The sequence below is a fragment of the Anomaloglossus baeobatrachus genome, chromosome 1 (genome assembly GCF_048569485.1).
Source record: "Anomaloglossus baeobatrachus isolate aAnoBae1 chromosome 1, aAnoBae1.hap1, whole genome shotgun sequence".
Classification (NCBI taxonomy): domain Eukaryota; kingdom Metazoa; phylum Chordata; class Amphibia; order Anura; family Aromobatidae; genus Anomaloglossus; species Anomaloglossus baeobatrachus.
The window spans coordinates 615,485,606-615,511,481 of record NC_134353.1 but is presented as its reverse complement, the minus strand read 5'-3'; the positions used below and the strand labels follow the sequence as shown (position 1 = coordinate 615,511,481).

General features: G+C 42.4%; 1 protein-coding gene across 1 annotated transcript in view; it reads left to right on the top strand.

Moving 5' to 3' along the window:
* Positions 1-25,876, top strand: part of SLC35D2 (solute carrier family 35 member D2) — a 188,266-nt gene that overhangs the window by 104,456 nt on the left and 57,934 nt on the right. The window contains exons 7-11 of the mRNA XM_075340476.1: positions 3,350-3,452; positions 5,115-5,207; positions 7,279-7,346; positions 15,436-15,514; positions 19,583-19,665. Of these exons, the coding sequence (XP_075196591.1) occupies positions 3,350-3,452; positions 5,115-5,207; positions 7,279-7,346; positions 15,436-15,514; positions 19,583-19,665 (426 nt within the window). The remainder of the gene's footprint in view (positions 1-3,349; positions 3,453-5,114; positions 5,208-7,278; positions 7,347-15,435; positions 15,515-19,582; positions 19,666-25,876) is intronic.

The window sequence follows — 25,876 nt, the reverse complement described above, 5'->3', positions numbered from 1 at the left end:
GAGTTCATAGTACAGACTGACGCCTCAGAGGTCGGCCTGGGGGCAGTGTTGTCTCAGGTGGTTCAGGGGGAGGAACACCCCGTCACCTTCTTAAGTAGGAAGCTCACCCCTCCCGAGCGGAATTATAGCGTAGTGGAGAAGGAGTGCCTGGCGATCAAGTGGGCCTTGGAGTCCCTACGCTATTACCTGCTGGGACGGCAGTTTCGCTTGGTGACGGATCACTCTCCGCTGGTCTGGATGAGGTCCGCCAAGGAACGGAATGCCCGGGTTACCCGGTGGTTCCTTTCTCTGCAGAACTTCCGGTTTACGGTTGAACACCGGGCCGGTAGGTTGCAGGGCAACGCCGATGCCTTGTCCCGCGGCCCGTGTTTGATGGCAGGAGTTCAACCCCGCTCGCTTGAACTGAGGGGGGGGTATGTGAGACTGTGACCAGGGTTATCTATGACGGCCGGTATGTCTCGCCCCCGGTTGTGCTCACTCCATGATAGAAAGTAACTCCCTACAGGCTTAAGGAAGGGTTAAAAGGAAACAGGAACGAGGGCAGGTGTGCCGGGTGTGGGGGAGTGAACAGAACTCCCTGAGCTCTCTGCTGGAGAGGCACATGTATATTGTTGTGGATTTTCGTTTGGACATTAAAACCGTGTGCTGTGAACCTTAATGCCTGGATCCCATGTCTTCTGCTGCGCAGCCGACCGTGCTACCTCACAATATACAGTTAGGTCCAGAAATATTTGGACAGTGACACAATTTTCGCGAGTTGGGCTCTGCATGCCACCACATTGGATTTGAAATGAAATCTCGACAATAGAATTCAAGTGCAGATTGTAACGTTTAATTTGAAGGTTTGAACAAAAATATCTGATTGAAATTGTAGGAATTGTACACATTTCTTTACAAACACTCCACATTTTAGGAGGTCAAAAGTAATTGGACAAATAAACCAAACCCAAACAAAATATTTTTATTTTCAATATTTTGTTGCGAATCCTTTGGAGGCAATCACTGCCTTAAGTCTGGAACCCATGGACATCACCAAACGCTGGGTTTCCTCCTTCTTAATGCTTTGCTAGGCCTTTACAGCCGCAGCCTTCAGGTCTTGCTTGTTTGTGGGTCTTTCCGTCTTAAGTCTGGATTTGAGCAAGTGAAATGCATGCTCAATTGGGTTAAGATCTGGTGATTGACTTGGCCATTGCAGAAGGTTCCACTTTTTTGCACTCATGAACTTCTGGGTAGCTTTGGCTGTATGCTTGGGGTCATTGTCCATCTGTACTATGAAGCGCTGTCCGATCAACTTTTCGGCATTTGGCTGAATCTGGGCTGAAAGTATATCCCGATACACTTCAGAATTCATCCGGCTACTCTTGTCTGCTGTTATGTCATCAATAAACACAAGTGACCCAGTGCCATTGAAAGCCATGCATGCCCATGCCATCACGTTGCCTCCACCATGTTTTACAGAGGATGTGGTGTGCCTTGGATCATGTGCCGTTCCCTTTCTTCTCCAAACTTTTTTCTTCCCATCATTCTGGTACAGGTTGATCTTTGTCTCATCTGTCCATAGAATACTTTTCCAGAACTGAGCTGGCTTCATGAGGTGTTTTTCAGCAAATTTAACTCTGGCCTGTCTATTTTTGGAATTGATGAATGGTTTGCATCTAGATGTGAACCCTTTGTATTTACTTTCATGGAGTCTTCTCTTTACTGTTGACTTAGAGACAGATACACCTACTTCACTGAGAGTGTTCTGGACTTCAGTTGATGTTGTGAACGGGTTCTTCTTCACCAAAGAAAGTATGCGGCGATCATCCACCACTGTTGTCATCCGTGGACGCCCAGGCCTTTTTGAGTTCCCAAGCTCACCAATCAATTCCTTTTTTCTCAGAATGTACCCGACTGTTGATTTTGCTACTCCAAGCATGTCTGCTATCTCTCTGATGGATTTTTTCTTTTTTTTCAGCCTCAGGATGTTCTGCTTCACCTCAATTGAGAGTTCCTTAGACCGCATGTTGTCTGGTCACAGCAACAGCTTCCAAATGCAAAACCACACACCTGTAATCAACCCAGACCTTTTAACTACTTCATTGATTACAGGTTAACGAGGGAGACGCCTTCAGAGTTAATTGCAGCCTTTAGAGTCCCTTGTCCAATTACTTTTGGTCCCTTGAAAAAGAGGAGGCTATGCATTACAGAGCTATGATTCCTAAACCCTTTCTCCGATTTGGATGTGAAAACTCTCATATTGCAGCTGGGAGTGTGCACTTTCAGCCCATATTATATATATAATTGTATTTCTGAACATGTTTTTGTAAACAGCTAAAATAACAAAACTTGTGTCACTGTCCAAATATTTCTGGACCTAACTGTATATACATATATATATATATATATATATATATATATATATATATATACAGTGCTGGTCAAAAGTATTGGCACCCCTGCAATTCTGTCAGATAATACTCTGGTTTTTCTTGAAAATGATTGCATATATATACATATATACCTTTTTTGTAAGTGTTAAAATGTAACAAAAAAATAAATTTGGCATCTCCATTTGGCATGTCCATTTTACCACACAGTGAACACATTTAAAACATAATTCCAATATTTTTAATTGGTGCCATTAAAATTACAACTGATCCTGCAGAAAACAAGCCCTCATTAGTCATGTAACTAGAGAAATAAAAAAGTTATGACTTTAGGAAACTGTGGATGAAAAAAAGAAAAATAATGGCTATGACTTCAAAAAGGGGAAAATATCTTAATTTTGCAGTAACACATTTAAGCATTATGACTTTACTGTTTAAGGCCTTCTTCACACGTCCATGCAAAATACTAACGTTCTGCACGGTCCATGGTGAAGGTGTGTCCGTTTTACGTGTGCTGTCCCTGTACTATCCGTGTGACATCTGGATAGCACACTGACAGCATGAGCTGGTATACTTACCTATCTCCCGCGCTGCGGTCTTCCACACTGCGGTCCGCAGTTAGTGCAGTGAATATGCATGAACATATTGAGCGGGCCCAGAGCAACAGCAGAGGCAGAGACAGGAGCGCAGGAGACAGGTAAATATAAAAATTCTTTATTTTTATGCAACCTGTGTTTTCTCCGGTACATGTCATACTGATGTCACATGGATCACATCAGTGTGTGGTCTGTGTTACACCTGTGCTGCCGGCAGAAAACGGACATGTCGCTGTGTGGAGCACACGGACAAGTGTGAAAACACGGATGTGTGACCAAGCCCATTGATTTTAATGGATCTATTTGTGTCCGTGCCTCTGGCACGTGTGAAAACGGACATCACGGGTGTGTGAAGGAGCCTAAAAATGAGAATTTGTTTTTCAGTTTCGACCTTACTTTTAATTTGGAAGGATACACCATTGTGTTGATGAATGACTTATTCACAGCGGCCTATTCAGTTTACACCAAAGAAAAAATTAATCCCAAGGTAATTATTTTCAAGTATCCTACTTGTTTAAAACCACATGCATCCTTCTTGTTTATCACCTCCCTTGTGTATGAAGAAAGTCAAGGGCAGACATACCATTGGTGCAGGCAGATAAATGGGGGCAGTAAGATGAGCTAATAGGCCATACACTGTTCTTCACGAGGGCCTATTTCTGTCTGTGTTTGTCCATGAAGTAAGGAACTATCTTATTGTCTTTCTTAGAATTTAATAGAAAATAACTTTATTCCTTTAAGCAAACTCTGGCTTCAGTCATAGAGGAAGGGCCTGAACAGCTTCAGCCATCGCTCAGTACATAGTAACCATGCCCACGTACTGACTGACAGCCTGTCAACAGTGTATTAGTGCTGATCCAGCTGTCAGTCAGTCCTGAAGCATGGCTACCGCTGCTCATTATGTATTGAGTGGTGACTGAATCCATGCCACTATGACTGAAAGCCATACACAAAACTGCAGACTAACCCCATATCTGCAGATTAATAGCATTTTAGGATATGACAGGTCCAGTTCAAGCACCATTCCAGCATTTTTATTTAATTTCCCCTCTGGAGTGGCACTTTAAATGTAAAGGCCCCGTCACAAGCAGCGATATCGTTAACGATATCGCTAGTGAGCGTACCTGCCTCCGTCATTTGTGCGTCACGGGCAAATCGTTGCCCGTGGTGCACAAAATCGTTTGGAGCCGTCACACGGACTTACCTGCCTAGCGATGTCGCTGTTACCGGCGAACCGCCTCCTTTCTAAGGGGGCGGTTTGTGCGGCGTCACAGCGACGTCACTAAGCGGCCGCCCAACAGAAGCGGAGGGGCGGAGATGAGCGGCTGTAACATCCCGCCCACCTCCTTCCTTCCTCATTGCCGGCGGCCGCAGATAAGCTGCAGTTCGGCGTTCCCAAGGTGTCACACGTTGCGATGTGTCCTGCCTCGGGAACGACGAACAACCTGTGACCTCAACAATCAACGATATTGTGAAAGTGAACGACGTGTCAACGATAAGGTGAGTATTTTTGATCGTTAACGGCCATTCGTTGGTGTCACACGCAACGATGTTGCTAACGATGCCGGATGTGCATCACGGAAACCGTGACCCTGGCAATATATCGTTAGAGAAGTCGTTGCATGTGACGGGGCCTTAAGTCCCGTACCTTCTATATAATGCTCACCCTCCGGGGTCGTCATCTTTTTACAGCATAGCTGTCAGTCTCCTGTGATTTGTAACCTGCTGGCAGCTCCAGTGTTTTGCAGAACGTGCTGGAAGGCATGCTTCAATACAACTCTATGAGAGCCTCTTTCTGATTCTCATAGAAATGTATTGCGAGCTTGTGATGTAACTTCTTACTTTTGGCCAATCAGGAAATATGGGCACAAATTGGCGCCACGAAAGTGGAGCAGTGCTGAAAAAAGATGACGGCGGTAGGTGAGTATAATACAGGGGGCTCACTTTTAGAGCGCCACTCCAGCACTGTAATCCCTCCCAAAAAAATCACTGGAGTGGTGCTTTGAGTAACAGCATAGGGAAATACCTTTACAGTGTTTGTTACTTAGGCAGAACAAATAATTATTCTCTTCATGTTCAGACTGAGGATAGCCAGCACATACAGACACTATTTTATTTCCGATGATGATTTACAGTTTCTCTCTTATAGGAACTTGGCAAATATGGTGTCCTTTTTTATAATGCTGCTTTCATGATTTTACCTACATTGCTTTACATCTTCTGGTCTGGAGAATTTGAAAAGGTATTTTTATTTTTTTTTATGGATACAAATATTTTCCTCCATTCAAAAAGGATACAATGATGATCTTCTTTGCATTTTCACCATAAAGGGATTGTCCAGGTTTGGGGGCAGAAGTCTGGCGTAATTTTATGTGACTGCAGAGTTGGGAATCCTTACAGAGCGCAGTGTGTGTGTTGTGAGGATTCTTTGGTGTCGGTGCCGGGAGTGGGCGGTCATATGGCTGCAAGTATGCAATTTGCATAGTTCCGGCCACATTCTGACTAAACGCGACCAATTCACTTGTATTGAGTGAGGCCGCACATGTCTAGTTGGCACATGATCACATATATGCAAATCACATGTTTAAAGTCATGAGTCCGTCAGTAATGCACTATGTTAATTTTATGGGGTGCTTTGGCAGCAAATGTTCAGGCACAATCTGCCTTAAAAAAATGAATTTGCACACACCCTAGGGCAGTTTTCTTGTGGCTTATGCTCAATGGTATATTTTTTTCAGTTATGATGTTTAATTCAAAGCACTTCTTCAAAGTTTGGTTTATTTCTTACTGTTTTTCCCCATATTATTATTATTATTTATTATTATAGCGCCATTTATTCCATGGCACTTTACAGTGAAAGAGGGTATACGTACAACAATCATTAACAGTACAAAACAGACTGATATAGGAGGAGAGAGGACCCTGCCCGCGAGGGCTCACAGTCTACAGGGAATGGGTGATGGTACAATAGGTGAGGACAGAGCTGGTTGCGCAGTGGTCTACTGGACTGAGGGCTATTGTAGGTTGTAGGCTTGTTGGAAGAGGTGGGTCTTGAGGTTGCTCTTGAAGCTTTCCACGGTAGGGGAGAATCTGATATGCTGAGGTAGAGCGTTCCAGAGTATGGGGGAGACACGGTAGAAATCTTGTACGCGATTGTGGGAAGAGGAGATAAGAGAAGAGCAGAGAAGGAGATCTTGTATACTTCACAAATGTCAGAATAAAACTAGTTCCAAATGTAATTAATGGAAATATGCCACCAAACACATGTAAACCTTAGGAATGGAAAACAATTGGAATGTTTTATTAAGCTAAAAAGTGACTGTAACAAAGACCTTGATCAAATATTTGTAAATATATTATTTAAAAATATTTTTAAGGGGAATCTGTCACCAAGTTTTTACTATCTTATTGAAGAGCAGCATAATGTGTGGCAGAGACCCTGATTCCAATGATGTATGAGTTACTGGTCTGTTTACTGTCATTTTTATATAATCTAGCAGTTATCTGAATGTTGAGATTTGTGCAACCCCACCTATACCACTATATAACCACGCCCACACCACTATATAACCATGCCCACACCACTGATTGGCAGCTTTCTGTCCATGTAACGTATACACAGGAAGCTTCCAATCAATGGTTGGGGTGGGGTTATACAGAGCTCATATATATGGAGGACTAGATGGCAGCAGGGTTACTAGTCCTCTACAGTAGTGATAATCGCCTGCTGATAAAACAATGAATTTATCAAAACTACACTAAGCAGCTCAGCAAGTGACACATCACTGCAATCAGTGTCTCTGTCTCTACATTATGCCGTTCTCAGATTAGGTGGCAAAAACCTGGTGGCAGATTACATTAATAATATAACTCAATTCAAACCTGTCACTAGATGTCTATAATGAATAGGGATGAGCAATCAGAAGCTCAGACTCTTTGATTCCATATTACGCCCCTCAATACAACAAGGCCACAAAGCCTCCACAGAAACCAGTTTGAGGATAATCACTTGCAAGAAAGTTGATCTTTAGGCCACTTTCACAATGCAATATTTTTTGTAAGTATTTACAATCCAAAATCAGGGGTGGGTCAAAAACACGCAAGAGGTGCTGATATGCTATACTTTTTCTCTGTGTTTATTCCACTACTAATTTGGCTTACAAATGCTAAAACAAAAAAAAACCTGATGTATAAAAATGGTTCTAATTTTTAATTTCAATGCTAAAAAGACAAGTAAATTATAAATGTATTGCTGCATATAATAATGCGGGAATTATATGGCTGTAATGTGTATGCACTCTGTGTCTCCTTAGGTCTTACTTTTTAGCCAGTGGACAAATTTTTATTTTGTTTTACAATTTCTCCTTGCCTGCATTCTGGGGTAAGTAGGCATAAATATGTCACGTTAATAGATAAATATACTTGATCTTGCTCACTTTCTTTATCCTATTAATCCATTGACACTCTACTAAACAATAGTATATGAAAAATAAACATGCCAATTACGTAGTGACCCACATTTTGCCAGTAATTACTGGTATATTGGAAGCATAATTCAAGAGAACCTGTCAGGTGCAATATGCACCCAGGTCCACGAGCAGTTCTGGGTGTATATTGCTAATCCCTGCCTAATCGTCCCTGTATACACTAGCATAGATAAAGAGATCTTTAGAAAAAGTATGTCTAAAGACGTTTTATCATATGCACTAGTCTCAAGGGTGTAAAGCGGACTTTACACGCAGCGATATCGCTAGCAAGCGTACCTGCCCCCATCAGTTGTGCATCACGGACAAATTGCTGCCCGTGGCGCACAACGTTGCTAACACCCGTCACACATACTTACCTGCCTAGCGACGTCGCTGTGGCCGGCGAACCGCCTCCTTTCTAAGAGGACGATTCGTTCGGCGTCACAGCGGCGTCACTAAACGGCCACCCAATAGAAGCAGAGGGGCGGAGATGAGCGGGACGAACATCCAGCCCACCTCCTTCCTTCCTCATTGCGTGCGGCCACAGGTACGATGTTGATCCTCGTTCCTGCAGTGTCACACGTAGCGATGTGTGCTGCTGCAGGAACGACGAACAACATCGTACCTGCAACAGCAACGATAATCCAGATAGGAACGACTGGACAACGATCAACGATATGGTGAGTATTTTTGATCGTTAACAGTCGTTCCTGCGGTGTCACACGCAATGACGTCGCTAACGAGGCTGGATGTGCGTCACGGATTCCGTGACTCCAACGACATCTCGTTAGCGATGTCGTTCCGTGTAAAACCCGCTTTAGTTCCCTTGGCTAGTAGGCCCCCTTAGCATGTAAGCACGCCCTTGTGGCTGTGATAACATGCTAATGAATGCGCAGCATCAGAGGCATGGTCGATCTCACCGCTCTCTGTTGCTACTGCCCCCGACACTGGATTTCGGCTCAATGCGCATGATCAAAAGTCCCGGACTTTCAGTCATGAGTGCTATGAAACCAGGTGTACGCATCTTGGCTTCAAACTGGTGTAGTGCGCATGACCAGAAGTCCGGGGACATTCTGATCATGCGCACTGAGCCAAAAAACAGCAGTGGCAGCAGACATTAGAGCGACTATGCCTCTGACACTGCATATTCATTAGCATTATAGCATGCCCCTGTGGGTGCACTAACATTCTAAGGGACACATTTGGTGGTTGCTTATCTACTCTGACAACAAAGGATCGGCCATGTTGATATTCTTCTTCCTCCCGACAACTGCCGTTAGATGGCCCATCCTGCAGACCTCAATTAGACCAGCTACACTCATCTAATATATATGGGAATGCAGTAATAGTCTTTATACAAATACTTCTTCAATAAATGTGTTGGTAAATTTTTATGTTGCACTACTTGCCTTTTCATTCAAATTTTGTAACCTTCCCATTATTCTTTATGCTTTTCTATGACAAGTACATTTGCCACAAACAAGAATTGATCAGCTGCTTAACCTACCACATCATTTAAGGGATAACCATTGTTTTAATTTTTCTCCATAAATCAATAGTACACGAGAAAAAAAACTAAAACACTTTGTAGTATGTTATTGGAGAAATGAGCTGCATTCTCTGGCTGGTTGATCTTTCACTCTGTAAACTCTGTTTTCAGTGAAGACATTTTTATAGATTGGAGATGACAGTTGGAGTTCAGACAGTTCGCTGCAAGTTCTCCTGAAATTGCTTTTACAGGATTAATGCCATATTTCACGTGCTAATCTAGCCACATCATGATGATGTTCAACCAAGTCACATTGATCTAATTGCTGGATATTTCTGTTGTAAGATTCTGACTCGCTTTGGTGCATATTGTAGGTAAATACAGGAACCATTTCGATTTAAATAACCGGCTGTTTTATTGCGTCCTCATAAACCATGTAGTAAAACAAACTCAAACAGTCTTCTTCCGGCACAAGAATACAAACTCAGTATAATAAGTCGATATATCAGCATGGGGGTCCACTCGCTCAAGATAAAGTGCAGCTCTTAGCAAGAACAACATTGGAGGTGTGCACACCTCCACACATAGACACATGAATCATTACCTCTGGTACCATGCCCTAGCGTGAATATGTGAGCAGTCAAACCCACCCATCTCTCTGATTGCTCATAAACCCAGCCTTGTCACGCCATATTAACCCTCACAGCATTTAACATGCTGGAGCCTTCTTCTGGGCTTACGTCATCAAGGCTATCAAGCTTGATGATAAAATATGTATCTCCCTGTGACGACATGGACTCTGTCAGTGCCTACCTAGCATGTGTTAATTTTCTTAAAATTCATCCAGACAAGATGATATCGTGTTTATAAATGGGGAATAAGCCTCTCATTGTTCCTACAAGACTCTTAGGAGTCTAGTGTTAGGCGGGCTTTGCACGTTGCGACATCGCTGCCCCCGTCGCAGGTACGATATTGTGTGATAGCTGGCGTAGCGAAAATTATCGCTACGTCAGCTTCACATGCACTCACCTGCCCTGCGCCCGTCGCTCTGGCCGGCGACCCGCCTCCTTCCTAAGGGGGCGGGTTGTGCGGCGTCATAGCGACGTCACACGGCAGGCGGCCAATAGCAGCGGAGGGGCGGAGATGAGCAGGATGTAAACATCCCGCCCACCTCCTTCCTTCCTCATTGCCGCCGGCGGCAGGTAAAGAGATGTTCCTCGCTCCTGCGGCTTCATACACAGCGATGTGTGCTGCCGCAGGAAAGAGGAACTACATCGTACCTGTCGCGGCACCGGCATTATGGAAATGTCGGTGAATGCAACGATGATACGATAACGACGTTTTGGCGCTCGTTCATTGTATCATCTAGCATTTACACAGTACGATGTCGAAAGTGACGCCGGATGTGCGTCACTTTCGATTTGACCCCACCGACATCGCACGTGCGATGTCGCAACGTGCAAAGCCGCCCTTAGGCTATACGCGCACGTACATGCTGAAATTTCTGCAGCGATTTGGCAGCCCATGTGCGCTGCAAATCGCTGCCGAAACACTGCTTAGTAGATGCAGTGTGTTTGCAGCATAGATGCGGATTTCATGTGCTCAGGATGCTGCCTCTCCCATAGACCGAGTGAGAGCAGCATCCAAAGCGCACGAAAGAAGTGACATGCTGCATTTTTAAACACAATGATTTTGTCAAATTTTTGACACTCAAATTGCTGCGTTCAAAAAAGCATCGTGTGCACGGAATTTGTACCTTCATAGATTGTGCAGGGGATGCAGGACGCACAATTATGCTACGTGCGTACATAGCCTTAAAGTTCTTGTTGACTCATGTCTCTGAGGGTTCAGGGTTTTCTTTACTTATTGTCCTGGTTTTACACGGAAGATGACGGTCACCGTCGTGATGGGCCCCAGCCGATCCTGAGCAATTCAAGGTCCCCGTTGGTGTTCCCACTGTGAGTCCTCTGTGGTCGGGGTCCCTCCAATTCAGGTGTATGTGGAATATGGAATGGGTCACGGGTGTTTTCTGCACTCACCAAAGACCCTGGAATCCCGTGCCAGGCTGAGCTGTATGCTCCAAGCCACGGGTCCTATGGCGCTCCCATAAGTGTGAGGTAAAAGAAGATTGGACCAAGTTCCCAGGTGTGTCTCTCACTCCAAGCTGTGCCCGGGGCTAACTGGCTATGTGTCAAGATGCTCCTTCCCTTTTCGCCAGGTGGTGCCTTCCCCCCAGGTGGTTGTCCTAGTGATCGGGAAAGTCCCATGCTTCGTGATGGCCACCCCCTATCTACCCCAGTCCATCCCCCCAAGTTGGAAGGCACCTGACTGTGTGTGGTTTGTGAATGTTAGAATCATCAGCAATTAACCTCTCCTTACCCGTGATGAGTGCTACATCTTAAGAGAGATGCAGTACCCTGTGGCGACTGGAGTCTCAGGGGCGCAACATATGTACATACTTCTTAACTTCTGAAATATAGAAGGAGTCCTAAGCCACACCCATTTGCCAATTCTTTCTGCCCTTGTAGAAGGAGATGTAAAAGGGGCATAGCAGTGAGAGACATTCAGCAGACACCCGAGACTGCAGAGCGCAGACCCAAATATAGAACTGTCTGCTGTATTCAGGATAGTTGAGACTAGAGATAAGCAGATGAATTCACGTAACTCTAGTCCAGATCAAAGGTACCTGGCAACTGGATTGTAAGCTATGAATCTCTTACCTTCTGGCATCCCATTCTCAGCTTTTGATATGCCATGGTTGGCGTAATGTCATCAGATCAGTGCATCATGCTCATCTCTAGTTGGGACCTATGGATTTATTTTTTGTTCGTTCATTCATAGCCTTAGCAGGCAGACATCTGACTTTTTGGTATCTGTATGTCTGTATTCACATTCTGTATAAATACTGTTTTTATTGTTTCTCTCTTTATTGCATTTTTACTGCATTTGTCGTGCTGTTTCCCTCTTACTTGATGAATTTTTGGTGCAGGCGTGAAACCGCCTGTTTTCCCGAAATCATATCTACTTTGCTTGGAAAGCTAAAACATTTCATACATACATAAATCATGGTTGAAAAAAGTGAGACGGTCTACATATATATTCAACAATATTTTATTCAGAAGTAATATATAGAAGGAAAAACAGGGCACTGCTTCATTGGAAACATCCAGTTAAAACACTGACCACTGACCACTGAACACAGAGAGCACTCAATGTGCTGAGAAGCTCTGTGTATTAGTGCAGGACTTCCAGGGAGGACTGTGTAGAGTTACAGCTACGGGGTGCTTATTTAAAAGGGATCAGGAGACGACACGTCAATATAAAAAGAGAAAAAGAACCAGCACTCACCGATAATTGCTGTGTAACATTCTGGTTTATTTCAAATCTGGAGGGCACATGCTGCGGCGTTACAGGGAGGGAAAAGCGATGGTCAGCACACAAAGACAACGGACGTTTCGCCCCTAAAGGTGGGGCTTCGATGGGTCTTTCCAGGACAGACCCGTCGAAGCCCCACCCTTAGGGGCGAAACGGCCATCGTCTTTGTGTGCTGACCATCGCTTTTCCCTCCCTGTAACGCCGCAGCATGTGCCCTCCAGATTTGAAATAAACCAGAGTGTTACACAGCAATTATTGGTGAGTGCTGGTTCTTTTCTCTTTTTATATTGAAACAATATTTTATTAAGTGCACATGTGTCGGCCAGCGCCATTTCAAGCGGCCAGCGCGCATCTGTACTTGCCTCATGTGATGGCCAGTTTCTCATACCACATGAACTGGTAGCGTTACATGACGCAGGATCGCGCGTCCCGGAAGTACTTTAATTACAATGGTGCTGTATGACGACATGCACTGCACAGCTGCGGCAACACCCACTTCCCTATTGGTCACCAATTACTATTTAACGGAAGTGTCCCCAGCCCAGGACACTCACCCTAAGGACGCTTTGGGGGAACCAGGCACCAGGACTTTGTGTTTCAGCAGGTATATGATTATTTTACTAAGCTGTGACTATGGGTACTGTTTCACTGCCCACTGGTCTTGTATGGTGATCACGTTAGCTGTTCTTATGGCCACAGTATACACTCTTATACTTACTGTATGGTTGTAATGAATACAATATCCAAGGTCTATGTCCTTTGAGGAATTTCTTCTAATTTTGGTCGCATGTGTTTACAGCCATTTTTCTATATTTGTACCAAATATACATGGGCACTGATTTTTGGTTAATTGATTATGTTAGTATATGATACATGCAGTATAAACATGATATGCACTGCATGATTTATTAGTGTCTAATATAATAAGACATTACAATTCTTGAACCATTGCCGTATTAGTTAGTAATCTATTAGCTGCTATTTTTATTTGTAAACCTGTGTTGTCAGTTTACTATGTCCCTTTGTGCAATACCGTATATATTAACATCTTAGAAGCACCTTTGCTGTATCTATTTATCCTATTTTGAACCTTAATAAAATATTGTTGAATTTACATTCAGACCTTCTCACTTTTTTCAACCATGATTTATGGTTGAATGCATGAGATGTTTTAATTGATCTTTCAAAGTGTGGTCTATGATGAGTTTGACCTGTATGGACATTTTTGGTGCTTATTATTTGCTTGGACAGTTATAGAATTTTTGTACAAAAAAAAAAAAGCAGCAGAAAAATTTAGCATTTGCGATATATGTGAATGCGGCTTAAATGTCCGAGCAAAGTGGATATGATTTCATGAGATCTCCGTCCTCGGTGCGTTTAAAGATGCTTGTAGCTTTGGCAGTTTTGGTGCTTTTTTTCATTTATAAACTTCTATGTGGAGCCTTAAAAAAAGTGCATAAAAGAAATGCACAAACATGCAACAATCAGAGAAGATTGTTATTATGCTGTGTGGTGAGGACACCTGGAGAAAAAAAGTAGAAAAAATACAGCATTTATGCTACATGTGAACATGGCCTCAACGTTACATTTTTATTACATTTTTTAAGGCGTTTAATAGAGAAAAATAATCATGCCACATTTTTACACCATTTACCAATCACCATTATTAATCTAATTGCTGTTTTGTTTGAGTCATTATAATTACAGGGACACCATCTTATTTTCTGATTTGTGATGTTTATTCTTTTTTTTTTAGCGCATTATTATGTCATTAATTGGTTTTTTTTTGTAAGTTTATAAAAAGAAAACAATGCAGCTTCAAGTATGCAAAATTCTCCTTCTGACATTACCAGAAGCTGTGGCTTCAATGTTTAACTGCTGCTTACAATGTTGATGATTGTCAGTTTGAGTCCTGGGGGGAGTAATAAAACAAAACAAAATGTTTTTGTAACTGGTTTTCATTATATCTTGGAGTTTAATTGGACCAAATAAATCTGACTTTTTCTTCACCTCTATAATACAGGTATATAGAAATACATTGATATATACAGATATACAGATGTATCTCTAAGTACCCGTATAATCTGCTTCTGCATTCACTGCCTGCAATACAGCAAATTCTCCCATATTTCTCCATGTGGACAATGGTAGAGGTGCTTTCTATGTATGGGGAGATTGTGAGTTCAGGTCCTGAGGAGACTAGAGAAGCAGAAAATTGTTTATTTAATTTATGTTCATGCAGAGAGATGGCTTCCCTGCCACCAGAGGCAAAGGCACTATGGAGCTGACCAGGAGAGATGAAAGGAAGTCGGGACACTGGGTCTGAGCCCTCCTATCCGGACAGTCTCACTGAATCAGGGATGGTTGAGTAGGATGAGGGCAGCAAGACCACGCATTTATACCAGGTTTATGTGAAAGAACTAGTCTGCTTTAAATTTTACATTTTAAAGGCCCCGTCACACGCTACGATATATCTAACGATATATCGTCGGGGTCACGGAATTCGTGACGCACATCTGGCATCTTTAGAGATGTCATAGCATGTGACAGCTCTGAACGACTGTTAACGAGCAAAAATACTCACCTTATCGTTGCTCGTTGACACATCGTTCATTTTCAAAATGTCGTTCCTCCTTCTGTGCGCCGGTTGTTCGTCGTTCCCGAGGCAGCACACATCGCTACTTGTGACACCCTGGGAACGACGAACACAGCTTACCTGCGTCCTGCCGGCAATGAGGAAGGAAGGAGGTGGGCGGGATGTTCCGGCCGCTCATCTCCGCCCCTCTGCTTCTATTGGGCGGCCACTGTGTGACGTCGGTGTGACGCCGAACATCACTCCCCCTTCAGGAAGAGGATGTTCGCCGCCCACAGCGGCGTCGTTAGGAAGGTAAGTACGTGTGACAGGGGTTAACGACATTGTGCGCCACGGGCATGAATTGCCCGTGACGCACAACCGATGGGGGTGGGTGCAATCGCTCATGCGATCGCACGATATATCGGAGCGTGTGACGGGGCCTTTAGGCCTAATATCACCTATACACTAATTTATAACTACTGTGTAATGTAATTAATGTTGATCAATTAACGTTTATCTTTCTCTCCCACCATTTCTTAATATAATCTACTTTTCTTCATTGCAGGTTTATACTTCTTTATGCGATAGTACTTTGCAGTTACTACAATTCAGCCCTTACAACCACAGTCATTGGTGCCCTCAAGGTAAATCATTCTACACTTGAATAACTTTTTCTGTTGTGCTTTCTCCAGCCATGCCCATGAATCAAACACTTATGGTGTATCCAATCAATAAGACCTATATGTCAACCATAATGGTAGAATAATAAAGTCTGTCAGTAGGGTCACCCCCATTAAAGGGAACCTGTCATCAGAAATTTTGCTTTAAACCTAAATGTTTCCCCTTCTGCAGCTCCTGGGCTGCATTCTAGCAAGGTTCCTGTTGTTTTTTTGCTCCCTTTTAGACGAAATATAATACTTTATAAAGTTGTACCTTTTGGGATGCAAATTTTCTAAATCGTCCATGGGGGCGGGCTCTCTGGTGTCCGTTATGTCCCTCCTGCCGATTTACGCCGTCCCCCAACGCAGTATTTCATACTTCCAGGATGCCGCCCACTGAGCCCGTGGTCCGGCGCATGCACAGTGCCACTGTAGCGGGACTGTGCACTGCGTGCACAGTGTGACCGCTGGTGACGTTTGCGCAGGCACGAGATTATGGGCGGCGCTGTGTTGTCATCGCAAGTGCCCGCGCTTTCCCCTCTGCTTCCAGCATTCTGCGCAAGCGCTGGCCAGATGACCGCACGTCCCCTCTTTCCCATCTTTCCCTGTAGCAGGAAATAGATGGGAGGATCGGAGCAGGACACCACCGGTTACGGCCAGAGCTTGCGCAGAACGCTGGAGGCAGAGAGGAAAGCGCGTGCACTAGATTATGGGTGGGCACTTGCAATGATAATCACAGCGCCGCCCATAATCTCGTTGGGGGACGTCGTAAATCGGCAGGATGGACATAACGGACACCAGAGAGCCCGCCCCCATGGACGATTTAGAAAATTTGCATCCCAAAAGGTACACCTTTATAAAGTATTATATTTGGTCTAAAAGGGAGCAAAAAACCAACAGGAACCTTGCTAGAATGCAGCCCAGGAGCTGCAGAGGGGGAAACAATTAGGTTTAAAGCAAAATTTCTGATGACAGGTTCCCTTTAATCCATCAATATAGGCATGCAGGTCAAAGTTGACTACAATAATACCTTAATATCTGTGAACTAATGTTTTATCCCAGAGAAATCCACATTTTTTTAAATATGTAAATGATCTGTTAAGTTCTATGGGCCAATTGAAAGAAAGTGTTACCAGTGTGAGCCGTAGATCAGGAGAGCAGACTGTCAGCCATTACATATCTCATGCTGGTAACACCCTCATTCATTTAAAATAAGCACTGGAGGCAGATTTTCCGTGAGATCTTTGTCCGTCCAAAATATATCTTAAATGGAACATGACAGCTTAAACATATTGAAACTAGGGGCAGCATGTGTCAGCCACTGGCTATATTATCTCAGCAAGGTATAATTACATACTTTAATTGCCACCTTGGACCAAACCACTGTGTAGACTAGTCATACCGTCGAGTACTCGATGGCTTCTCCCAGCCCTATGGCAGAGACACGTGGGCAGAGACCTATAAATCCAGGGGAGAGGGCGGGCAGAAGCTGTCTGGGACCCACATATATGACTAGTCTACAGTGCAGCTTGGTCCCGGTTGGCTAGTAAAGTATGTTTTTTCTGAAACCCACAGTATTATGGAAGCAAACATACCTAGCTTTGATCATAGAGCCAGTGCGGACACATGCTGCCCATAGTATGGACAGCCTGTGTCAGCTGACAGATTCACTTTTAACAAATCAATTACATATTAAGAAAAACGTAGATTTCTCTAGAATAAGACATTGGCTTGCAGATAGTAAAAGTATAACTTTATTCAGCTTCCTATGACCAGCCTCCTTCATATTTTCGTGTTTCTGGTAAATTTGGCATCCGTATTTTTCATGGATACCACACGTACCCATTATAACCTATAGTGCTATTCATGTCTTTGTTTTTAAATGGAGCTTGTATCCATGAGAACCACATGGAGATATGTCAATTTTTTTTTACCAGTAGCACAGATGGCATGAGCCGATACAAATCTATGTGTCTCTGTGGCATCATTATACTATCAGTATTTCAGTCCTCTTGAGGCATTTAGTTCATAGGATGAGACAGCCAAGCTATATCCTATCTTGTTAGCATTTTTAATAGGGCAGTTCACATTTGTGTAGGAGGTGGCCAGATTACCCCACTCCTACAGTTGTTAAATGTAAGATGTCCAATGTGTACTATAGTTTGTGCTCGCCATGGGTATTAGCCTTCCAGCGGCCGAGCCTAAGTCTCCACATGTCCTGGTTCTTGTTTCTGCGGCTACCCATATTCAATCGCTGCCTCGGACGGTTACACTAAGCCCATCCCGAGGTGAGCCATAGGCTGCGGACACTTGGAGAATACCTCCAGGTTCCCCGATGGGCCCAAGTTACAAAGCACTGTCCACACTCCCAGAACCCCTCTGCATAACTATCTCTTTCAGGCCTTTATCACCAGCCAACCCTCTGCTTTCTGTCACCCCTCTCCTGTCCTAGCTTTCCATGACCTCAGCAACAGGGAGGTACCTACTATACTGCACACACTAAACCTTCACTTGCTCCAATCCTATCTAGCTAACATTTCTGCATAACATTCTTACAGTTTACATTACACAGAACATATTATACATTTTATTACTATAAAATACACATTATTATAAAACCACATTCTTCAGTAAAACACTATAAACTCTCAGCCGCTAGATGGCACCGACCACAGTACTGGCTCAGCACCACTCACACAGTCATTATTGTAAAACACAACTATAATATACATCAGACATCATACATTTAACCACCGTAGAAGTGGGGTTCTACATTTGCATGATGGCTTCTGGGTCCAGGATGGATGCGTTTGTTGCAGGACATGGATTCAGGGGCCATATGTCATATATATGTAAAATGTATAAACCTTTTAAAGATGATCTGTTACCAGTTTTCAAAATATATCCTAATATAAACTGCATACATTATAAAATAGATCTTAGGTCTCTTAAATCCTTGTCAGAATGGTTGTATAATCCTCATTTTAATATGAGTTCAGGCAAAAAGTGAGAGTCCAAGAGCACAATTCATTACTGTGTTTATATAAAACACCTTCATAAAATTGCAATTTTTTTGGCGCAACACAAAGATGCACAACATTTTTGGGACTTTTGTCATTTTCATGCCAGCTTTATCCAGCGCACCCAAGTAGGCGGAGCTGGAGCAGGATAGAGGCATGGCATCGCTCATCCATCTAATTCATGATTAGTGGTGGCACATCTTAGACCAGAAATGTTACTCCATTTTCTAACTGAGGTAAGATTTCTGGTGAGGCGAAGGGCACATGACTTGTGAGATGCACCTGTTTCAATAAGCCAACCTCCTCTTACTAATCATGCCCCTTCATTGAGACTTACATGTACAATGCCATTCTGAATGAATCGAGGCCTGTTTATTCAATGTCTGCTGAACCCAGCCTTAGTGACAGTAGTGCGAGATCTCAGGATAAGGGAGGAGGGGCACTTAGGAGGTGGTCCAGCAAAGTAGGTGGGGAGAGATTGATGTTAAATGATTAGAATTATACAGTCTTTTTGACTTGGATTTTATGAGTAAGGGCTCGTGTGCAAGTTGCATTTTTCCTTGCGTTTCTGCAGCGTTTTAAGCCGCAGCATCTCATTGTCAAAATGCATGAGTTTTGGTTTTCAAGCCAAATCTATGGGATTTTGACAAAATCTCTGCGCACGATGCTTTTTGAAATGCAGCATTTTGATTGTCAAAAATTTGACAAAACCTCTGCATTTAAAAATGCAGCATGTCAATTATTTTGTGCGTTTTGGCAGCGTTTAGCTATCATTGAAGTCTAAAGCGGTTAAAACGCACAGAAAACGGGGTCAAAACGCATGCGTATTTATTGTGTTTTTTTTAACAAAAACCAAAAATGTCAAAATCAGAAACTGCCAGAGGATGCATTTATTTCTGCAATGGACAGGACGCAACGTGCGCACAAGCTCTTAGTAAACCAGTCTGATCAGGTTGAAGATATCTATTTAATAAGTAATGCAGTGTGTATTGTGATACCTTGTTTACTACATGTATGATATTTTTTTCTTTAGAATGTATCGACCGCCTACATTGGAATTTTTATTGGAGGAGATTATATGTTTTCTTGGCTAAACTTTTTAGGCTTAAATATTTGGTAAGTGCCCTGTATGTTTTTTTATTACTACCTTTGGCCTCTTTCACCTGTCAGTGAAAAACACACACGTTTTTCATGGGCGTGTTGAAGGTGCGTATGACCCTCTGTGTGCCGTGATTTTGGCACACATGTGTTCTCCATGTGCTATCCGTGATAGCTCACGGAGAGCAGGTACTTTTTATTCACTTGTCCCCGGCATTGCTGTCTGTGGTGCTAATGTCTACGGCGCTGCGGGCAAACTTACTTCCAGGTCTGCGGTGCAGTGAATATGCAATTAGCATAATGAGCGGGCCCTTAAGCTGGAGACAGCAGCGCCGAAGACAGCAGCACTGGAGACGGGCGAGTATAGAAATTCATTTTATTTCAAAGACATGTGTTTTCTCCGGTATGTGTCACACTGATGTCGCACGGATTACACCACTTGTCGCCGTGAGGAACAAATGGACACGTGTGTGTACCACATGGACACATTTGTGAGAAATCACTGATGTGTGCACAGACCCATGGATTTTAATAGGTCTATGTATGTCCGTGTCTCTGGTACGTGTGAAAACAGCGTCACACATACTGGAATCACTAATGTCTGAAGGGGGCCTTAGTGTACCAACTGCATGTTTGTATACTATTTTATTTTTTTTTTGCCATGAAAACTAAGTGCTTCTACATTTACTATGTGTATACTATGTGACATGACATTAGTGGACTGCAAAAGAAACTGGGAAATGTAATACAGGTTTAAAATATAAACGTAAGTGTTGATTTGGTGTCCACATTCCTAGTCTGAGAAACAAACTAGATTGTGCTTAAAGAATCCACTTTCTACATATTTTATCCTTCTACGGGATTAACATTTATCAATGTAGTTGGATCTTGCTTTAACAAAAATCTAACCTGGAACTCTTCACACGTCTTGGCAGGTCAGTAATAACATCTTCATTAACTATTGGTATGTTAAGATACCAACTGGTCTATGTAACATTTCCAATGGTTCAATAAATCTCACATTATTGTAATACTTGATATGATAGTCGAATGTGTTTGTACTAGGGTGAGATTATCCTCTAATAAAGGTGTGAATTCAGCTTCCCCAGGTATAAAAGTGTAATCATTAGCTGGTAGAGTGATGTCAGTCCAGTAGAAGTCCACGTTGGATGGAGCCAGGATATTGCAGCTGTTCAGTCGGAGAGCGTTCCATCATGTGCAGGGTGCAGATTTTGGGCTCCTCAATGTTGATGAATTTCTCAATTTCTTGTTCTATTACCACTCCCAACCATAGGGAGTATTATTAATAGTGGAATTGTTTTGTCTGATGTGCAACAAGACTAAATATCCTCCAAAGGCATGTAGCACTAGTCTATAAATACAGCAATGCATAGTTTCAGATCTCCAAGCAAAACGTAATATGTTGAAACCAGAACCTGCATAAACACATTGGCTTTTTAATTTATTACATTATTACTCCATTTTTTGGCTTTCTATTTTTTCCTCCTAATCTTCCAAGAGCCATAACCTCTTTATTTTTCAGTCAATATACTGTAGCTATAAGAGGGGTTTTCTGTGTGCAAATACGTTATAGCTTTAAAAAGTTATGGAAAATGGAGAAAAAAAATCCAAGTAGGGTAGAATTAAAAAAATAAAATAAACAGCAATTTCACAATTGGTGAAGCTTTATTTAACCCCTTCATCCTTGAGCGATTTTCCATTTTTACTCTTCTTCCAAGAGCCATAACTTCTTTTTTTAATTTTTTCATCAATATAGCCATATGAGGGGTTATTTTTTTGCAGTACGAGTTGTACTTTGAATGAAAGTGAAGAATGAAACAAATCATTCTGCCACATAGTGTGCTGGAAAATGAGAATAAATTTCAAGTGAGGTGAGGCTGCAAAAAAAGTGCCATAATATATATATATATATATATATATATATATATATATATATATATATATATATATATATACATATATATATATACATATCTATCTATATATATATTTTTTCACCATGTTCAATATATGGTAAAACCGACCTGGGAATATGATTCCCCAGGTAAAGTAAGAGTTCACTTATTATTTTATTTTTGGGTAACTGCGATGTTTTAATCGCTTTTTTGCACTTTATTGCAATGTTACAAAAAAAACGATATAATTCTGGTGTTTTGATTTTTTTTTCTCTTTTATACCATTTACCCATCAGAATAATTTATTTACTATTTTAATAGATCGGACATTTCTTAAAGCGGCAATATCAAATATGTGTGTATTTTTTTAATTGTTTTATTTTTAATGGGGCAATAAAATGGGGATTTGAACTTTTGTGGGTTTTTTATATTTTGTTTACTTTTTAGTTTAGTTAATAGTGCTCTTAGGAGACTAGAAGCTGCAATTTGTTCTATCGCCTGTGCTATACATTATACAGAGCAGTGGATCAGCATCATCACTGCTCTGCACAGCAAAAATCACAGTCTCCTTTGACTGCTGGCCACAGGTCGGTGTTCACAGGATCATAATGATGAAAGTCATACGGATCTACAGCTGATGATCCATGATTATGAGATGGGTGCGCCGATGGGTGGGATAAATGACGGACCTCCTTTCTGCACGTGGTAAATGCCACTGTCATTGATTGACAGCAGCATTTAACTGGTTAAGTGCCACGGGTGGCTCTCTTATCTACCTGCAGCTGTTAGAAGCACTTAATGGCTGATTAAATCAGCCATCGAGTGTGGTGAAAGATGTAGACCCAGTGTGTGAACCCGCATCAAAGCCAGGGACTTGGTCGCTGATGGAAATATGTCATCAGTCACGAAGGGGATAAGTTAAATTCAATGGCTTACCCAAATTTATTATGTGTTTTAGACCCTTTCTGCATCGTGACAAAGGGGAATGACCTAGATAGAAAGAAATGGGGCTTAGTGGAAAAACGGGGGTGACCTAAATTAAATGGTAAATGTATCAAATAGCAGGAGATACCTTGAGAAGCATTTTAAGACTGAATAGGCAAAGTTTACATTATTATTATTATTATTAATAATAATAATAATAATATCATTAATTTATTACTAAAGTTCTTTCTTTTTAAGTTATTTTTCAGCCTAGACTGCCAGATCAGGAGTGCATCCCCAAATGTGCATTTTTTGCAAAGTGCTTCAACAGAGGACCCCACACATTTGGGGATGCACTCCTGACCTGGCTGTGCACATTACGCTGACATCTGTATTAGTAATATATACTTCTGACTTTTTGTACTTGTGGGATATGTTTGTGCTGATTGTGCTTTGAACCACAATCTAATGTCTGTGATAGTGTTATGAAAGAAGTGCATGTGCATATGAACTAATATGGACTCTAACCATTTACAGTCATATGAAAAAGTTTGGGCACCCCTATTAATGTTAACCTTTTTTCTTTATAACAATTTGGGTTTTTGCAACAGCTATTTCAGGTTCATATATCTAATAAATGATGGACTCAGTAATATTTCTGGATTGAAATGAGGTTTATTGTACTAACAGAAAATGTGCAATCCGCATTTAAACAAAATTTGACCGGTGCAAAAGTATGGGCACCTCAACATAAAAGTGACATTAATATTTTGTAGATCCTCCTTTTGCAAAAATAACAGCCTCTAGTCGCTTCCTGTAGCTTTTAATGAGTTCCTGGATCCTGGCGCTGCCTTCTCCCTCCCTGAGGAAGCCGAACTTGGGTATTCCACCCCAAGTAGGCGAAACTTACGTTGGTGGGGTATGGGGGGAGCTCCTTTTGCACATTCTCAGGACTATGCACTGGCCACTTTAAACGCACTGGCCACTTTATCTTGACTTAGGGGTGCTTCACACACAGCGAGCTCGCTGCCGAGATCGCTGCTGAGTCACGCTTTTTGTGACGCAGCAGTGACCTCATTAGCGATCTTGCTGTGTGTGACACTGAGCAGCGATCTGGCCCCTGCTGCGAGATCGCTGCTCGTTACACACAGCCCTGGTTCGTTTTCTTCAAAGGCGCTCTCCCACTGTGACACACAGATCGCTGTGTGTGACAGCGAGAGAGCGACAAATGAAGCGAGCAGGGGAGCAGGAGCCGGCGTCTGGCAGCTGCGGTAAGCTGTATCCAAGATAAACATCGGGTAACCAAGGTGGTTACCCGATATTTACCTTAGTTACCAGCCTCCGCAGCTCTCACGCTGCCTGTGCTGCCGGATCCGGCTCTCTGCACATGTAGCTGCATTACACATCGGGTTAATTAACCCGATGTGTACTGTAGCTAGGAGAGCAAAGAGCCAGCGCTAAACAGTGTGCGCGGCTCCCTGCTCTCTGCACATGTAGCTGCATTACACATCGGGTTAATTAACCCGATGTGTACTGTAGCTAGGAGAGCAAAGCTAAGCGGTGTGCGCTGGTAACTAATGTAAACATCGGGTAACCATACCCGATGTTTACCTTAGTTACCAGTGTTCGCAGCTTCCAGACGCCGGCTCCGTGCAAGCGCAGCGTCGCTTGCACGTCGCTGCTGGCTGGGGGCTGGTCACTGGTCGCTGGTGAGGTCTGCCTGTTTGACAGCTCACCAGCGACCATGTAGCGATGCAGCAGCGATCCTGACCAGGTCAGATCGCTGGTCGGATCGCTGCTGCATCGCTAAAGTGTGAAGGCACCCTTAGCAATTGCTCTATTCATTGATCTGACCTGGTTTTGTTGACTCATTGGGGATGCCTGGACGGGCTTATGTGGAAAATATCTATTGCTCATGCACTTCCACTTTATAATATATTTATTGCCTGTATTATACTTGTCACCCTCCACTGCTATGTTACTATGACCGGTCTTTTCTTTGTATTACCTGTTTTGAATGTCCTGATTATGTGATTCACTACCCTTTGTGCTTTTATCTTCTTGTTTTGCTGGCTGCACTTATATACAGAAAATTTTATTAATAATAAAATTACACTTATTTTTTGCACCTTTCAGACTCTTTTTTCTCTTGCTTAAAAATGTTTGTTTGAGTCTGTGCTATGGTCTTACGGACCAACTTGGGCTAAATTATGCCCAGTCTAAACAGTTACATTGCTGTATGGGGACCCCTATATTTAACATGTTCAGTATATGGTAATACTGATGTGTCAGTGTGATGCCACAGGTCAGTGCGAGTTCGTAGACACCAAACATGTATAGATTTACTTTTATCTAAGGAGTTAAAAAAAAATCACAAGTTTGTCCAAAAAAAGTGGCGCATGTTTTGTGCCATTTTCCATGACCCGTAGCGTTCTTATTTTTTGGGATTTATGGCTCAGTGACAGCTTATTTTTTGCATCTCAAACCAATGTTTTTAATGGTACCACTTTTGTGCAGATGCTACATTTTGATTGCCTGTTATTGCATTTTGTCAAAATTAGTGGCGACTAAAAACGTAATTTTGTCGTTTGGAATTTTTTTGCCGCTACGCCGTTTACCGATCAAATTGATTGATTTTATATTTTGATAGATCAGGCATTTCTGAATGCGGCGATACCAAATATGTGTGGTTTTTTTAACCTTTTAATTTTCAATAGGGCAAAAGGGGGAGATTTGAACTTTTAGGTTTTTTTTATTTTTTTTTATTTTTTAAAACTTTTTTTACTTGTTAATGTGTACAGATGTTGCAATCGCCACAGTAATTTCAACTGATCGCTACAGTGTTATAATAATGTACTTACACTGTTACACTTTGTAATGAAACAGTCTTGCTATACAATTAGCCTTGAGACAGAAGGCAAATGATGCTACTAGCAGCACGTAGCTTGACGATTGCCATATCTGAACTTTTAGAAGGTTAGTTAGTATTAGACAGAAAAAAGTATGACCATAGGATCCAACTGTTTGTCTGTAATGATAGATACATAGGCCAACATAGGAGCAGTAGACACAAAATGGTTGGATCCTATTAATCAAGGTTGCTTCCAACATTGTCTTTGCTTTCTGTTTTCAATGCCCTGAAGCAATAAAAAAATGAAAGATGGACATATTCTATAACTATTTTTGGACTACCCATAGACTATAAACGTCCTGGCCTTCCACATTTTATACTTTCTAAAATGTCAATGCAGTGTAATCAGCTTGCAGGAGATTGTGCTGCTGTGAGAGTGTTGAGCTGGCTGTCAGATACAGCTAGATCCCACCACAGAGAAAATAATCGTGGTTTATTACCATGTATATTTGACGCCCCTGACTCTATTAGGGTGCCA